We start from the raw sequence: 18,546 nt of genomic DNA, 5'->3' as shown, positions 1-18,546 counted from the left end.
CCACAGAAATCCAAATAATCATGCAATTGAAGTTGTGTAATGGAGGGAAAACAGGCATTGCAGCTCTCGGAATTCCCACTCCTCCCCTGAGCAGGGGCATTGGTGTCCAAAGGGGTCTTTCTGGGGGTGGGAGCAAACAAGACATCGAAAGGGAGGGAAGTAGGCTAATTTCCCACAAAAACAGAAAACGAGAATAGCGTTTGTGTGTTTTCCTTCATATCTCAGGTTCTGCAGATGCTAGAAGCCTCTTTAAAAAAAGAAAGTTGGCAATATGGGTCTTAGTATTCATCCAGGGAGGGATACACATCTTTTGAATGCTCCCCGCTAGTTGAAATCAAACATAGTTGGCATAGTTTGTGCTGAGATAGGCCCCTTGTTCCTGATGTTTTAGTCTTCAGTTTGCAGGGATTTGCAGTCGGAAGTGGTATGTGCCCTGCAGTGAGTGGTATAGTCTGTCCTACCGCTTCATGCTCTGGCCAGCATCAAGATTCACCTGAGAGCTTTTTTCCTGAGCCAGGAGGCTGCAGTGGGGTGTAACTTCTTCCTTTAGGTATACCTGGGTTTTAAATTAGCTTTCCACATAGGCAGTTGAAATGAACTTAGAACTAAATCCACCCTGGGAATTGTTGATGGTACAAACTTGGGTCACTTCTGTGTGTTTTTTTGTGTGTGTGTGTTTGTTTTTTTTATCAGATCCGGGTGGATGAAGCTAAAAAACTGGTATATTTTGAAGGTACAAAGGATTCCCCCTTGGAACATCACTTGTATGTTGTTAACTACGAGAACCCTGGGGAGATCAAGCGGCTGACAGAAGCTGGTTTCTCCTACGCCTGCTGCGTCAGTCAGGTATTTCACCTCCTTCGCTGTGGTTTTGTTCTGTGCTGAGTTCCCACATGAAGATAGCAGGAAGGAACTGTGTGCTGATGCAGAACCCCGAATTTCATCACTTTACTCCTGCAATTTTATGGGTTAATTGGTTTGCAAACTGATTATTTCTGGAACCAATTAACACAGGCACGAGTACCAAACGTTTATGAGATTCCACAACATTTCTGGAGATGGCCTTTACATTGGGTGAAAGCTCAAATATAAAATGGAAACTAACAGGGAAATGGTATAAAACGCCGTGTGACGGCAGCATAAACCTTGAGGGAAATTGCCTGGTAGGCCCAAGCTGGTTTTCAGAGGTGGTCACTTATTTCTCCTCCTGCCCTCTAGAACTGCGACATGGTGATTTGTAAATTCAGCAACCAGAGGAACCCGCACGAGGTGTCTCTCTACAAGCTGACCGGCCTCGAAGATGACATTTCCAACAGGTCCAAGGAATTCTGGGCTACCATTTTAGATTCCGCAGGTATTTCAGATACGGTGCCAGGCTTTTAAGAAGGTGAAAAGACACCTGTCCCTGAGCCTTGTTTCATCCTTGCCCTCATGCATCCTCTTCCTTTATTTGTTGGTTCGTTTCATGTGTGAACCAAAGCTTACAAAGCATCCTAAAGGAATTTTGCAGTACTTCCTCATGTGAGGAAGCCACTTGAAAACTGGTGGGACTCTTGTGAGGTGGAGATGGGGAACCTTTTCCATCTCAATGGCCATATTCCCTCATGGGCAGCCTTCAGTGGGCCACATGGCCCTGGTGTGCAGAGCAACAGATGCTACTATGGCCTCTGTCTGGCAGGCCAAGCCAGAGTCAGAGGTTTCTACACACACACACACACACACACACACACCCCTCCACATTCCAGGCCAGGCAAAAGCATTTGAGGAGGGTGCCATGCAGGACTGGTTTTCTGGAGAGAGGAGGGTGGCCTAGGGAGGCTCCTGAGGGCTATGAGGCTTGGAGGGCCACTTCTGGCCCATGTGACTGGGGTTCCCCCTTTCCTGGTGAGAACCAATGTGGTGTAGTGGTTAAGAGCAGTAGACTCTTAATCTGGGGAACCAGGTTCGCATCTCCGCTCCTCAACATGCAGCTGCTGGGTGACCTTGGGCCAGTCACACTTCTCTGAAGTCTCTCAGCCCCACTCACCTCACAGAGTGTTTGTTGTGGGGGAGGAAGGGAAAGGAGAATGATAGCCGCTTTGAGACTCCTTAGGGTAGTGATAAAGCGGGATATCAAATCCAAACTCTTCTGGTGTAAGGATTGTGGTTGTGCAGTCAGAATCTGATTTTATGCAGGGGTGTACAGACTTAAACCCAAACGGCCTCAGCCCAGTATACCTGAAGGAGCGTCTTCACCCCCATTGTTCAGCCCAGACGCTGAGGTCCAGTGCCGAGGGCCTTCTGGCGGATCCCCCACTCTGAGAAGCAAAGCTACAGGGAACCAGGCAGAGGGCCTTCTCACTAGTGGCGCCCGCCCTGTGGAACACCCTCCCATCAGATGTCAAAGAGATAAACAACTACCTGACATTTAGAAAACATCTGAAGGCAGCCCTGTTCAGGGAAGTTTTTAATGTGTGACAATTTGATGTATTTTTAATCTTTGTTGGAAGCCACCCAGAGTGGCTGGGGATACCCAGCCAGATGGGCGGGGTACAAATAAATTATTATTATTATTATTATTATTATTAATAATAATAATAATAATAATAATAATATTTTTTAAAAAGATAAAGGAAGCAACGGATAGCAGTACAGTTTTGTAGCAGAGGGCAGAAACCTTCATCTAGGCTTTGTCATGGGAAAACAGTCATACCATGGATCCTGAACGCCTTGCAAGTCAAACGTTTTGGCTCCCGAACACCGCAAACCTGGAAGTGACTGTTCTGGTTTGCAAACGTTCTTTGGAAGCCAAACGTCCAACAGGGCTTCCGCAGTTCCCGATTGGCTGCAGGAGCTTCTTGCAGCCAATCAGAAGCTGTACTTGGGTTTCCGAACGTTTTGGAAGTCGAACAGACATCCGAAACAGATTCTGTTTGACTTCCAAGGTACGACTGTACAGCACTCAAGACTGCTTATTATTACAGTGGTACCTCAGGTTACGTACTTAGCTCGTTCCGGAGGTCCATTCTTAACCTGAAGACCACTTTAGCTAATGGGGCCTCCCACTGCTGCCACGCCACTGGAGCACAATTTCTGTTCTTATCCTGAAGCAAAGTTCTTAACCCGAGGTACTATTTCTAGGTTAGTGGAGTCTGTAACCTGAAGTGTATGTAACCTGAAGTGTATGTAACCCGAGGTACCACTGTATAACCATTTCAGGTAAAGCACCTATTGGCTAGTACTTGTGACATCTTGGATGCCAGTAGGGACACCCACACCCACCCATCTGAAGCTGTTCCTAAATACGCCTTGCTTTAAATTTGAGGCTTGTGGTTATTGAAATGGGTTGGGCTGAGGCGTTTGGGAACCTGTGGATGTTCAGCGTTGAGATGCAATGGCCAACTCCGCTCTGCCATGCCGAACGCAAACGACAGCTGTGCTTGCATCCTTGCAGGGCCTCTCCCAGATTACGTTCCGCCTGAGATCTTCTCTTTCGAGAGCTCCTCAGGGTTTTTGCTTTATGGGATGATCTACAAGCCCCACAACCTACAACTCGGGAAGAAGTACCCCACAGTACTCTTCATATATGGGGGCCCCCAGGTCAGTTGATAACATTGTTCCTGGAAGCTGTTGATTAAAAAAATGTTGTTTTTAATCAGCCCCCGCGTGTGCAGTGTAGAAGTTTAATCTGCGCTCCCTTCCAGGTGCAACTTGTGAACAACCGGTTTAAAGGGGTCAAATACTTCCGCCTGAACACCCTAGCATCCCTTGGTTATGTTGTGGTGGTGATTGACAACAGGGGATCCTGCCACCGCGGTCTGAAGTTTGAAGGTGCCTTTAAATATAAGATGGTAAGTTGCTCAATAGGTACAGAAGTCCTGACTCAGGTCTGAGTGCTGCGACCTTGCGTTTTTATTAAGAGATGAGATAATCTCATAGAATTCTGCCTTAGAGGCCTCATCCCTCCTTTCCCAGTTGCATTTAGATTCAGAAAAAGCACTGCGTTGGAGGTCATAGAAGGCTTTCCCCCCCAAGCCTAATTCTGATTTTTTGGGGGGGGAGGGGATAACAGCTACGGAGTGTAATGTTAACCCTTCCCTGTGCATGATGACACTTCCCCCCCCCCATTGTCCATGATGCCATTATTTTTCCAAGCCTAATATTATTTTTGGGGGGTGGGGGTTGGTTTCTTCCAACAGGGACAAATTGAAATAAGTGACCAAGTGGAAGGTTTGCAGTACTTGGCTTCCCGATATGAATTCATCGACTTGGACCGGGTTGGCATTCATGGCTGGTCCTACGGGGGATACCTCTCCCTTATGGCCTTGTTGCAGAAGCCAGAGATCTTCAAGGTAGGATAATGTGCAACAAGACAACCGGCTGTGTGTCTATGTGTGTGTGTGTGTTTGTGTTACGTGTTTCCATTTCCAACTTTTGCAAGATGTCCTGTTCATTTGACAGTGCAAGTCTTGTTAGGATTGATTGTGCCATCTGTAAATATAACACATAAGAAGATGCTTTATGCTGAGCCAGACCCGTTGGTCCATCTAGCTCAGTATTGTCAACACTGACTGGCAGCAGCTCTCCAGGGTTTCAGGCAGGGAATTTTTCCCAGCCCTACCTGCAGATGCTGCCAGGGATTGAACCTGGGACCTTCTGCAGGTGATCAACCCTTCTTGACCTATGGTCCTTCCCTCAAAGAATCCCATGTGCAAGCGGTCAAGTTTGTATGGAAAAATTCATTTTTCAGCCCCCAGTCAGGAGAAAACGAGTGCCTACCTCATAAAATGAAAAAGTTGGTCATCTCTGCCCATGGTGACCGAAAGGTATTGGTACCACTATATAAAGTTGCATAAAATTTGGAACTGGATAACTTGAAAGGTGGTCTTTTATATACTCAGCCCATTGGCTCCAACAGATACCATCTCATCAGCTGGTCCATTCTGTACAATGTCGCAATATGGCATGGGTAGGCAAACTAAGGCCTGGGGGCCGGATCCGGTCCAATCTCCTTCTAAATCCGGCCTGCGGACAGTCCGGGAATCAGCGTGTTTTTACATGAGTAGAATGTGTGCTTTTATTTAAAATGCATCTCTGGGTTATTTGTGGGGCATAGGAATTCGTTCATTTCTCCCCCCCCCAATATAGTCTGGCCCCCCACAAAGTCTGAGGGACAGTGGACCGGCCCCCTGCTAAAAAAGTTTGCTGACCCCTGCAATAGGGCCTTCAGAGTGGTGGCACCTCCTTCCCCCCTTTTTAAGGAGTCAAGTCATATCCACAGTTTATTTTTTCTGATAAAAGTCAATTTGATTTCTGTGTGGCCACAAATTCACACACAGACAGCTGCCGTCAGTGGCATCAATTGTGGAAGGGAGACATAAGCTATATGTCAAGTGAAGAAGGTCACATTACGGAAAAGGTTATTTATGTAAGCAGCAACTGCAGCCCGTGTTTTGTGAGCCCCAAAATGGAAAACGAGTGAGTTCCCAACCAAAGAAGATTGGCAACTTAAGTTGACAGAATATGCACAACTCGCAGACTTAACATGTAGAATAAGAGAACAAGAAGAACATAAAGTTTAGAGAAGAATGGAAACCGTTTATTGAATATATGGAAAATAATTGTGTACGGCTGAAAACGCTGGTAGCATTAAGATAAATTCAACAAGTTTTGATGGATGCAATAACGGAAAACCGATTGGCATAGTTTTTGTAAAATATGCAGGGATATAAGGTATGTCAAATAAACCATGGAAAGAGAAGAAGGGAAGTCATTGATATCTTAAGGATGTAAAATGTCTATTTGAAATTGCAAAACAGAAAAATTAATAAAAATGATATTAAAAAAAGAAAAAGTCACGTTGCACAAAAGCTACCATTGGGATTTTCAACTTTTTCTTTTTACTGTTAATTTCATTGTTTCATTCTTTTTGCAGACTGCTTTCATATCCCCCCCGAACAATCCAATGTTATATATGTACATTTTATGAAATAAATGCATTAATGAGAATAACACAACACTGAGCGTCTTCTTACCCATAGGTCGCCATTGCTGGTGCCCCAGTCACCCTCTGGCTCTTCTACGATACAGGGTACACCGAGCGCTACATGGGTCACCCAGATAATAACGAACAGGGCTATTACCTCGGCTCCGTGGCTATGCAAGCGGATAAGTTTCCTTCAGAGTAAGTGTGTTCCTGCCCCCCCTTCACCCCCAACTGTGCTAAATTCTGACCTAACACTGCTGTTTCTTGCCTAATTAAATGCTTAAATGGTTGCGTGGTAGTAAAGAACCACTTAATAAACTTGAATGGGCATTTACATAATCACGGCCCATTACGAGTAATCTGCTTTTCTAGCCTTGTTGTCATTAAAGTATTAACTTTTGCCTCAAGAAATTGCAGGCGGACCTCCCCCCTGCCTCAAATCACGCAATTAGCCCCAGTGCTAATTAAGTGCATTAATTAGACATACCACCCTAGTGGCTGGCTGTAGATCAGCCACAGTTGTTGTTAACAGGGCTTGAGAGGGAAGATTGTGTCTTCTATCCTAGAGCGGCCCTGTCAGCTCCTCCATACAGACACATACACCGTCTGCTTTTTCCGACTTAGGCTGGTATTCTGCCATCCGTTCCCACCTTTTCTCATTGGCCTGGGGTTTAAATTCTGTGTTTAAATCTTCCAGGACGGTGAATGGAGAGATGGGAGGCTGGAGGAAGTGTACAGTGGTACCTCGGGTTAAGTACGTAATTTGTTCCGGAGGTCCGTTCTTAACCTGAAACTGTTCTTGACCTGAAGCACCACTTTAGCTAATGGGGCCTCCTGCTGCCGCCGCGCCGCCAGAGCCCGATTTCTGTTCTTATCCTGAAGCAAAGTTCTTAACCTGAAGCACTATTTCTGGGTTAGCGGAGTGTGTAACCTGAAGCGTATGTAACCTGAAGCGTATGTAACCGAGGTACCACTGTATTGTTTTGGAGCCTTGGGATCAGCGATGTGGGTTTCCCAGAAAACTTAGAACACATTTCTGCTGTCCTAAATCAATGAGAGATCTGATTTCACACAGTTGTTTTGATTTGCTTTTATTTGATTTGCTTCACAGAGGTTTACCCCATATTTTATTCTTGGCATTTGTGCCAAAAAGTGGCATATTCTGTAGATATGGGAACCGTTAGCCCAATATCCGAAAGTAGTTAAATCGTTTTATTACAAGGGGGAAATCAGTTTAAGTGCATTTCAGCTGTGATCTTCTGTGCTGGGGGTGGCTGGCCTGTGGTCCTATAGTTGTTATGGTTCCCCAACATCCCTGACCATTGGTCATGCTGGCTGCAGGAGCCATTGGGAGTTGGGGTGCAGCAACTGGAAGGCCACAAATTCCCCATCCCTCCTATATGTGTTTCCCTGGGAGTAAGTTCCATTGAACTTAATAGGACATATAAGCAGCCATCAATAGGATTGTGATATTCACATGGTTTAGATGACCTAGCTAATTCAAAACTTTGTTTGGAACTTATTTTGTTGGAACCCTAAACATGGATGAAGTGATTATTGTTTATGTATAGTGGACAGACTAAGAATGGGAAGTTCTTTAATCTCTGAATTGCATGTTTTCTATGTCCTCTTGAAAGTTCTTTTCTATCTCTTCTTATCTCTTTTTTGTTATGTTTTTATTTTACTTAGAGTAATGTTGGACAAAAAGGATATTTGAGATTGTTTTGTATTTCTGTTTATAAACTCTATAAAAAAACCTTTTCTTTTTTAAAAAAGGAATCCCAAACATGTCAGCTTAAAGCTTCCCTTGCATTATTTAGATTTTAACTGGAGGGCTGAACGAAAAAACACTGGAAAAAGTTAACATAACCCATTTAGCAGGCCTAAAGGTCTTTCTGTGTCACTTCCTTGGGATAGTCAGCTGAAAAAAGAATTGCCACTCTGATTTTCAGATCCAGGTTTCTGTTGCCCAGTATGACTTGCATTTGTGCATTTTGTTACTAATTGGTTTTATGAATCTCTCTCTATTTCTGAATGATTAAAATGGACTGTCAGGAAAATAAAGCAGTGGGGGAAATTCCAATCCTGGGGGTCTGTTATTTCACGCTCCCCTTCCGGTATTAGCTACATAGGTATCTTCAGACGATACCAGGATTCGAAGAAATTCTAATTCAAACGATCTGAAGCTTTGCTTACTGTTTCTCCCCTCGTCCTTTCAGACCCAACCGGTTGTTACTCTTGCATGGATTCCTCGATGAAAATGTTCATTTTGCACATACCAGCATTTTGCTTAGTTTTCTGGTCCGGGCTGCGAAGCCTTATGATCTACAGGTAAGATGCTCTAGAACAGCCTTCACCAACCTGGTGCCCTCCCACCCATTTTGGACTACAACTCCCATCAGCCCCAGTCAGATACAAACATGCCTTTTGGTCACATGCACATCTCCTTCACAGTATAGCAAACAAACCAGGGAGTCTTCCATTAACTATAGTTTACCGTTTTGTCCCAACTGAGAAACCATGGTTAGTGCCTTCGGAGCAAGCTAGGATAAGCTTCATATCCACAAAGGCTTCATATCCTGGCCTTCTCCGAATCTCTTAACCATGGGTAGGCAAACTAAGGCCCACGGGCCAGATCAGACCCAATTGCCTTCTGGATCCAGCCCGCGGACGGTCTGGGAATCGCTGTGTGGATCGCCAGCACGCACATTCTTTCCCTCTCCCTCCCATGGTGGTGGCGGCGGCGGCTCCTCCCTCCCTCCTCCTGGCTTCTCCCTGCCCTGGCTAGAGGAGGAAGGGGGCTGGGCTTTGTTGGTGCCAGCAGCAGTACTTGAGCGGCTGCCATTTTAAGCAGCCCCTCTCCGGAGCCCTTTCGCGCGCCGTCCCTCCGCCAGCCCTTGCCACTCGCAAGACACAGGTAAGCAGCCACCGGGGCTCATGGTGCTCTTGCATCATTCCCCACCCCAAAATATAGTCTGGCCCCCCACAAGGTCTGAGGGACAGTGGACCAGCCCCCTGCTGAAAAAGTTTGCTGACCCCTGCTTTTAACCATTGTTTCTGCTGCCCACCAACCGCTCCTGGCCCTCCTAGTTTTTTAAATTTTTTATCAGATTTGGTTGGGGTGGGTGCCTACTTCTTCTTGTTGTCTGTGCTTTATTGGGCTTTTTGAGGGGTGTGTAGGTGTTTTGCTTGTTTTGTTATGGTTCTGAGCATTGCAAAAAAATAAAAACAAAAACTTTATCTTCTTAAATTACAAAATAGCAACCATAGCATTAGAACAAAGCTTACCCTTCCGGACTTTCTCAATATGTGAGGTTACATTACATCATTGCTTAGATCTCTTAAGTTGTTTTGTTTTTAGTGGTGTGGTAGTTCCAGTTACCACATGCAATCACAGTAACAAAACAAAAAAGGAATATTGTGGAAAAGGATTTTCCTCTTTAGCACTGTAGGAAAAGGATGCCAGTTCACCCCAAATGTGTCTTTTGGTTTAATTCCATTGGCTATATTTACTTTAGTAGTTATTTTTTTAAAACCAGTGATAATTGTGGGCGTTGCCAGTTTTTCTTCTCTTGAAATGGTTGCTTTGAGGTGCCAAGGGAAATTTCCAAATGTGCCCCCCGGGCCCAGAAAGTTTGAGGATTCCTGCTTCTTCTTCTATAAAAGCTTTTCTTTTAAAGTTTTTATTCAAGATTTTCTTGTGTAATAAAACCAACAAACCAACAAGGGAAAGTACGTAGAGCGTCTCCACTTTCAATTCATTGAGTCTTTCTCGCAGTTCGTTTACATTTGGTATGAAACACGATTGTTAAAGACATTGTGCGTTGAGGGGAAGAAGGAGAGAGGGAGAGAGAGATCGGTTGGGGGGGGATAATGATATTTTGTTCTGTTGCATAGTGTTTGTGCAGGGGTTTTGTGTCAGCATCACGTGGGTAGGTCCTTTATTTATACATATATATTTATTTTTATTGGCACTGCAAGAGAATGGAGGGTCCAGAGCTTGGTTGGTTGTGTTTGGTTGGTTTGCGGGGGGTGGGGTGGGGGTGGGCTGAGTGGGTCAGATGCTTTTGTGGGGGGATTTAGAAGACATCTGAAGGCAGCCCTGTTTAGGCAAACTTTTATCGTTTTATGGACTACTGTATTTTAATATTTTGTTGGAAGCCACCAGAGTGTCTGGGGAAACCAGCCAGATGGACAGGGTATAAATAAATAATAATAATAATAATAATAATTATTATTATTATTATTATTATTATTATTATTATTATTATTATTATCTGTTGTCGTGTTGTGCTGTATATGTGATAAAGGGGGGCATTTAGAGAAGCATTTGTAAACCTCTTAACCAGGCTTCCTCAGATTCGGCCCTCCAGATGCTTTTGAGACCACAATTCCCATCATCCCTGACCACTGGTCCTGCTAGCTAGGGATCATGGGAGTTGTAGGCCAAAAACATTCAGAATGATACCTAGCAACGCACGACACAAAAGCGATAATATCACTGCAACACTAATGCAGTGATAGAACTTAAAACCAGTAAAGCAGTAGTATAAAAGCATATTAAAAATAAGAATTCAGACAGCGAAGGCAGGGCCAAAGAAAGCCTGGGCAAAAGGCCTTACAAGACGTCTGAAGCAGCAGATTATGTGAAGGAAAATTGACTCCTTTCCTCCCCTTTCTTTAGATCTATCCACAAGAGAGGCACAGCATCAGGGTCCCTGAGTCTGGAGAACACTATGAACTGCACCTCCTGTATTATCTCCAGGAGAATCTGGGCTCACACATGGCCGTGCTGAAGGCAGAGCACTGATGACACCCCTCCTCCCTCCCGCCCACCCTTCCAGGAACTCTCAGCACAGACAAATACAGCTGCTTAACCAAACGCCTCGGAAAGGGGCGTCATGTTGTTGGTGCCTGCTTCCCACACAGATCAGTCGACACGTCCTCGGCCTTGCTTCGTTTTATTTCTCCTTATTTTTTTAAAAAAGTCAACCTGGTGCCATACAAGGAGACGACGCTGTACAGCAAATGAATACTTTTAAATGTAAATAAAGTCAACATCTGTGCTACTTGGCAGTCCAGAGGTTTTTTTTCTCTTTTAAGGGTGGTTCATGCACTCCAGAGTAAGTGGGCTTACTCTGTACTTACCCAAAGCTTTATACCATGGTTAGGCAAACTAAGGCCCGGGGCCAGATCCGGCCCAATCGCCTTCTAAGTCTGACCCACAGACGGTCCAGGAATCAGCATGTTTTTACATGAGTAGAATGTGTGCTTTTATTTAAAATGCACCTCTGGGTTATTTGTGGGGCCTGCCTGGTGTTTTTACATGAGTAGAATGTGTGCTTTTATTTAAAATGTATCTCTGGGTTATTTGTGGGGCATAGAAATTCATTCATTCCCCCCCCCATATAGTCCGGCCCCCCACAAGGTCTGAGGGACAGTGGACTGGCCCCCTGCTGAAAAAGTTTGCTGACCCCTGCTTTATACAGTCATACCTTGGTTCTCGAACAGAATGCGTTCTGGGAGTCCATTTGACTCCTGGAACTGTTAAAAAACCAAGGCATGGCTTCCGATTGCAGCCACCTGGAAGCCGCGTAAGCCATGCCAGACATTCAGTTTCCAAAATCGTTCCAAAAATCGTTCAGAAACTGGAGCACTCACTTCCGGGTTTCGATCATCTGGGAGCCGATTTGTTTGGGAGCCAAGGCGTTTGAGATCCAAGGTACGACTTTATCGCTTAATATCGTAAAGATTTCTTAAGCAGTTTACTCTGAAAAACAATGATATTACAACATTTATTATCCAGTAAAAGTTCCGAAAACAAGATAAAAACAAAAACTATGTATCACAGAAGTGCGCAGTGTGATAAGCTGTGATTCCTGCATTGCTGGCAGTTGAGCTAGATGACTCTTGGCTTCCCTTGCAGCTCTACAGCTCTGTGATTCTAGAATGAGCAGCAGCTGAACTCTTCTTGTCAAGTGCTGCATTTGCACAGCTTTTATTACTATTTGGGTTGCTTTGGCTCTTTTCCTATTCCTCCCCAGTTTCTTTGTTCTTTAAAAAACAGTAGCTTTGGACGTTCTGTCCACGTAATATGAACACTTTTATGGGTGGCTAATAATGGGGTGGTCAGTTGAGAGCTTTGTTGGCCGAGGAAGAAGCCCATTTGGTAGGAGAAGCTGTACAGTGGTGCCTCAGGTTAAGAACTTAATTCGTTCTGGAGGTCTGTTCTTAACCTGAAACTGTTCTTAACCTGAGGTACCACATTAGCTAATGGGGCTTCCTGTTGCTGCCGCACCGCCGGAGCACGATTTCTGTTCTCATCCTGAAGCAAAGTTCTTAACCCGAGGTACTATTGCTGGGTTAGTGGAGTCTGTAACCTGAAGCGTATGTAACCTGAAGCGTATGTAGCCCGAGGTACCACTGTACATCAACGGAGCAACTACAGTAAGCCCAGAACTTACGCGAATTTAACTTGTGCTCATTCAGCTTTACATGTGTGGCACAAAATTTTAAAAAACAGAATGGGAGCGGAGTTCCGGGGGGGGGGGGGAATGAATTGGACAATCCCACCCGCCACTGAACCAGATGTATTTTGACTATACACAAGGTACCACTGTCTTTTATAAATGGACTCGCTTTGCCGTAGTTCAGTGGCAGAGCACCCACTTAGAACTCAAAAGATCTCAGGTTGAATCCCCAGCATCTCCCAAGTAAGCTTGGGAGAGGCCCCTGCCTGAAACCCTGCCAGTCAGTGCTGACATTACTGAGCTTGATGCACCAATTTAGTGTAAGGCAGCTTCCGATGTCCCTATGAGCCACCCATTTCAAAGGGGCCAGCTGTCATCCTTCAGGCCCTGGGACCATTGCAGAGCCCGATTTTTCATGGGTGACCACCAGCCTAAGAGCTGATGGGAAGATTTCCTGATCTTTAAAAGTGTTGAGGTTCTCTTGAACGCTGCAGGTGCAGACTATAAGCAGCTTCAAAGGTCAGGGCTTTGTGTTCCCAAAGCCCCCTGAGATTCCGTGAGCTGTTTATCTCCTTGCCGCACCTTCCTTCAACAGCTGACCAGAGAGGGGGGTCTCTTCAGCTGCAAATGGAGATTGTTCTGCATTTTCAGCTAAAGCGGGGAAGGTTGTACTAAGGTAACTCGAGCATTTTGGCTTGGAACACCCACCCACACAGACACCTAAGCTCCTGTTCGCTTGGCTAACGAAAACTCGGCAAATTCACCCTGTGTCCCTGTACATGCATCCCCACCCCCTCCCTGTCAAGGATATCTCGACGCCTTGTTCACTTTGTTCTGCACCGGTAAGTAGACGTTCGGGTTTTCAGTTTCAGAACACACCGTCCTGCTGTTTCGAAACACCTGGCTCACAGTAACCAGGCTGCGCATCTCCGGTGTCGCGTCTGCACATCGATGTTCCTGATTATGCAAAGAGGAAGCGTCTAGTTAGCTTGTGTTTTCCTTCCTTTTGGAATCATACCGAACAGCCTGGTAGCCTTTCCTAAGAAGGTCTCGCCACCTCCCTCAGAAAATTAAGCTCTACTTACTGTATTTTTTGCTCTATAAGACACACCAGACCACAAGACGCACCTAGTTTTTGGAGGAGGAAAACAAGAAAAAAAAAATTCTGAATCTCAGAAGCCAGAACAGCAAGAGGGATTGCTGCGCAGTGAAAGCAGCAATCCCTCTTGCTGTTCTGGCTTCTGTGATAGCCACGCAGCCCACATTCGCTCCATAAGACGCACACACATTTCCCCTTACTTTTTAGGAGGGAAAAAGTGAGTCTTATAGAGCAAAAAATACGGTAATTTATCGGTCCCTCTACAAACTGGGAGGGGTAGCTAATATGTCACTGAACGAAATCAGGATTCAAGAGGACCTTAACAGGTTGGAGAACTGGGTCCAAAAATGAATTTCAGTAGGGGCAAATGACAGGTTTTGCACTTAGGCAGGAAGAACCAGCTGCACAAATATGAGGTGGGGGACACCTGGCTTGACAGCAGTCTATGTAAAAAAAAGATCTAGGTGTCAGAGTAGACCACAAGCTAAACACGAATCAATTCTAGGCTGCATCAACAAAAGTAGTGTCCAAATCAAGGGAAGTAATAATACCACTCTATTCTGCCATGGTCAGATCACACCTGGAGTACTGTGTCCTGTTCTGTGCAGAGGTGGGCAACAAATATGATAAAGGGTCTGGCAACCAAGCCTCATGAAGAACAGTTGAGGGAGTTGGGTATGTTCAGCCTGGAGAAGAGGAGGACTGAGAGTTGACATGAGAGCTATTTTCGAATGTCTGAAGTGTTGCCACATGGAAGATGGAGCACACTTGCTTTCTCCTGCTCCAGAGGGTGGGACTCGAACCAATTAATTCAAATGACAGTAAGGTAAAAGGTAAAGGACCCCTGGACGGTTAAGTCCAGTCAAAGGCGACTATGGGGTTGCGGTGCTCATCTCACTTTCAGGCCGAGGGAACTGGCATTTGTCCACAAACAGCTTTTCGGGTCATGTGGCCAGCACGACTAAACCGCTTCTGGTGCAGTGGGACACCGTGACAGAAGCCAGAGCACACAGAAATGCCGTTCACCTTCCTGCCACAGTGGTACCTATTTATCTACTTGCACTGGCGTGCTTTTGAACTGCTAGGTTGGCAGGAGCTGGGACAGAACCATGGGAGCTCCCCCCATCGTGGGGATTCAAAATGCCGACCTGATCGGCAAGCCCAAGAGGCTCAGTGGTTTAGACCACAGTGCCAAACATTAGGAATATCTTCCTGATGGTAGGTATTGTTGGACAGTGAAGCAGACTACCTTTGAAGGTGGACAATTCTCCTACATAGGAAGTTTTTTAAGACATTGGAGGGCCATCTGTCAGGGATTCTTTAGTTGTGATTCCTGCATTGCAGGGGGCTGGACTAGATGATCCTTGGGATCCCTTCCAGCCGTACAGCTCAGTGAATACCCACCTACCCCAGAAAATGCATCCCAGCCAATGTCCTTATTTAACTTTTATTTCCTAGTAACAGGGTTATATCCACTGTAGTGCTAAGTTTTAGTCACTTAGTGGCATAGTTGCTCTGCTAGTAAAATATTTGTTGCCTATTGGGATCAAGCACTCTTTTCAGCACCTGCTAAAGACATTCTTGCTTAGACAAGCCTACAGAGACGCCTGTAAAGTTGAGGTAATTTTAATCTCCTTTAGTATTTTAACTATTGTATGAGTTAAAGTATGGTTGTGATTTTTCTTCTTCTTGATTTTGTGGTTTTATCTTTTTGTTAACCGCTTTGAGGTGGTTTTGTTTTTTTAACCATCAAGCGGTATATAAATTTAATGAAATAATAAATAATAATAAGGTGCCCAAGCATGTAGCTGGTGATTTTATTTTTTTGCATGGGAGATTGTGCAACCTGTCAGACAAAAGTTTTCTTGGATTCCTCTGTGGCACAGTATTAAAACTTACTCATCAGCTCACACAAGATGGACAGAGAGCATTGGATACAGAGAAGAGAAGAGAAGAGAAGAGAAGAGAAGAGAAGAGAAGAGAAGAGAAGAAAAATGCACCAAAGGAAGAAACCATTCTTATTTTACTTGCTGAGCTAAGGCAATGCACAGTGAGGGGAGAACCTCTTTATATGCGAAGTCTGTGGAATTCGAACTCAACGTCAAAGCTTACAGGGTGGGGGGCAGAGGATTTCATATCTCAGTTCTGCTCCTTTAACTGAGTCAGGAACTGCAAGTAAGGAAGATGGGAGTGTTGTTGGCCTGCTACAATCAGAAATGGAAACTTTACATTTTTTGTCCCTTGTGGCTGTGAGGAATCATTAGATCAAATTATGCGAGGCTCTTCTACAACCAGCAGGCAGTGCTGTAACACAAGGCAACCTGCAAATTACATGTGGTTATGGAGGGAGCTGATGGAGATCATCATCCACAGCTTCAGGCTGAGTGTGTTTAAAGATGCTGCAGCCCAAAAGACCAACTTGTTTTATTGTCCAAGATGTCACAAGGCATCTTGGTGCCTCACCTGTATGTGATATATGAATGCAAGAAGAGCCCTGCTGGAAGAAGAAGAAGAGTTTGGATTTGATATACCTCTTTATTAATACCCATAGGAGTCTCAAAGCGGCTAACATTCTCCTTTCCCTTCCTCCCACACAACAAACACTCTGTGAGGTGAGTGGGGCTGAGAGACTTCAAAGAAGTGTGACTGGCCCAAGGTCACCCAGCAGCTACATGTGGAGGTGCGGAGACGTGAACCCGGTCCCCCAGATTACGAGTCCACCTCTCTTAACCACTACACCACACTGGCTCCCCAGTGGAGCAAAGATCCAGGAAGTTCAGCATCCTGTTCTCACTGTAGCAAACCAAATACAAACCCAATATCTACGGGAAGCCCCCAACAAAGTCCAGAGCCCAACAGCACTCCTCACGCTGGTGAAAACATAACCATAGTAGCCATTGATAGCCTTAATTCCCCATGAACTTGTCTAAAATTCTTTTTAAGCCACCCCTGTTGATGGCCGTGAAAACCTTTTGTGGGAGCAAATTCTATAGTTTAGGCATTTTGTGAATGGGTAATTTATTTCATCTGTTTGGAGTCTTCCGATATTCAGTTTCATTTAATGTCTGTGATTTGTAGCATTATTACAAGAGAGGGAGAAACACATTTTCACATTCATATTTTCTCCCCACCGTGAATAATTTTTAGACAGTTGTATCATGTCTCCCTTTCCTCTAAACTACGAAGACCCACAATGTGGCAACGTTTCCTCACTGGGGAGTTCCTCCATCCCTCTTGATATAATTTTGGCTGCCCTTTTCTGAACTTCTTCCAACTCGGCAATATCCTTCATGAGGTGAGGCCACCAGAACAGTTTGTCGTTTTCCAATTAACTGAGAACGGGCTGCCCTTTCCTGGGGCACAGCAGGGGCAACTCACCTGACATGGCTCATCTCCACCCTGCCTCAGAGTCTGTTTACTGCAGTGTGACCTTTTGTAAACAAGGCCTAATTAAAAAACCGAAAAAATGAATAAGTGGGTGGCTGTTCCCGAAAGGGAAGTGCGAGGTAGCTCCCTGGTTGCGGCACCCCACAATTATTTGAAACAGAAAGCTCTATTTGGGCAAGAATGGTAGAGCGTATAAATCAAGTGAACAAGACAGGCAGAAGATGAGCTTACAGCGAGTCTGTTTTCCTTGGCACCTGATTAATAGCTATTGCCGTTTCGACAGCGACACTGATGGAAAAATCCTGCCTTTATGTTAAAATGGATTATGAAATCAGCCTGGCTGAGAACACGAAGTGAGCTGTTTTCCAGGAAACATTTCATTTCTCATCAGTAAAGATGCATTTGCACCAGCCTTAGCCAAGCCGGTGCCCTCCAGATGTTTGAGAGGGCAACTCCCACCAGGCTGAGTCCAACACATCTTGGAGGGCCCTGAGTGGGCAAGGAGGGGAGTTCTTTTGAAGTTAACCCTGGGACTATCAGCCTTCGAAATGGCTGCTTCAAGGAGGATGACAATCCTGCAAGTTCTCTTCATAGGGAGGGCTTTAGCTCATAATAATAATAATAATAATAATAATAATAATAATAATAATTTATTATTTATACCCCGCCCATCTGGCTGGGCCTCCCCAGCCACTCTGGGCGGCTTCCATAGAAACCAAAAATACAGTAAAATATCACACGTTAAAAACTTCCCTGAACAGGGCTGCCTTAAGATGTCTTCTGAATGTCAGGTAGTTGTTTATCGCTTTGACATCTGCTGGAAGGGCGTTCCACAGGGCGGGCGCCACTACTGAGAAGGCCCTGTGCCTGGTTCCCTGTAGCTTTGCTTCTCGCAATGAGGGAACCGCCAGAAGGCCCTCGGCGCTGGACCTCAGCATCCGGGCAGAATGATGGGGGTGGAGACGCTTCTTCAGGTATACTGGACCGAGGCCGTTTAGGGCTTTAAAGGTCAGCACCAACACTTTGAATTGTGCTCGGAAACGTACTGGCAGCTCAGCAGCAAAGCACCTGCCTTGCAGGTCCCAGGTCCAATCCTGGAAATCTCCAGGTGCTCTTGGGAAAGAACCCCTGCCTGAAATACTGTAGAACCACTGCCAGCCAGTGCAGACAATACTGAGCTCGGTGGACCCACACTCTGATTCAGTGAAGGCAGCTGCTCAGCTCTTGGCTTTGTAGCACCTTTGCGAAGGGGAAAAAGAAGACACGATTTGGAATGGAGATGATGATAATAATTATTTGTACCCCACCCATCTGACTGGGTAACCCCAGCCACTCTGAATGGCTTCCACCAAATATAAAGGCATAATAAAACACCAGATATTAAACACTTTCCTCTACAGGGCTGCCTTCAGATGTCTTCCAAAAGATGCTGTGTATCTCCTTGACATCTGACAGGAGGGTGTTCCACAGGTCAAGCGTCACTACTGAGAATGCCGTCTGCCTGGTTCCCTGTAACTTCACTTCTCACAGTGAGGGAGCCATCAGAAGACCCTCGGAGGTGGACCTCAGTGTCCGGGCTGAACTGCCCTGAGACCTGCGGGTATAGGGTGGTATACAAATCCAAC

At 45.4% G+C, this 18,546-nt stretch overlaps 1 protein-coding gene across 5 annotated transcripts in view; it reads left to right on the top strand.

The window, feature by feature from the left end:
* DPP8 (dipeptidyl peptidase 8) overlaps positions 1-11,034 on the top strand; it is a 28,714-nt gene extending 17,680 nt beyond the window's left edge. For all 5 annotated transcript variants that reach the window (XM_083586403.1, XM_083586404.1, XM_083586401.1 and 2 more), the window contains 8 exons: positions 694-846; positions 1,219-1,354; positions 3,434-3,579; positions 3,684-3,830; positions 4,179-4,331; positions 6,021-6,163; positions 8,185-8,296; positions 10,650-11,034. In XM_083586403.1, the coding sequence (XP_083442529.1) occupies positions 694-846; positions 1,219-1,354; positions 3,434-3,579; positions 3,684-3,830; positions 4,179-4,331; positions 6,021-6,163; positions 8,185-8,296; positions 10,650-10,775 (1,116 nt within the window). In that variant the 3' untranslated portion in view covers positions 10,776-11,034. The remainder of the gene's footprint in view (positions 1-693; positions 847-1,218; positions 1,355-3,433; positions 3,580-3,683; positions 3,831-4,178; positions 4,332-6,020; positions 6,164-8,184; positions 8,297-10,649) is intronic.
* Positions 11,035-18,546: the final 7,512 nt, after the last annotated feature.

The sequence above is a fragment of the Podarcis filfolensis genome (genome assembly GCF_964270895.1).
Source record: "Podarcis filfolensis genome assembly, chromosome: 14".
Taxonomy (NCBI): domain Eukaryota; kingdom Metazoa; phylum Chordata; class Lepidosauria; order Squamata; family Lacertidae; genus Podarcis; species Podarcis filfolensis.
This window is presented reverse-complemented; position numbering and strand designations above follow the sequence as displayed.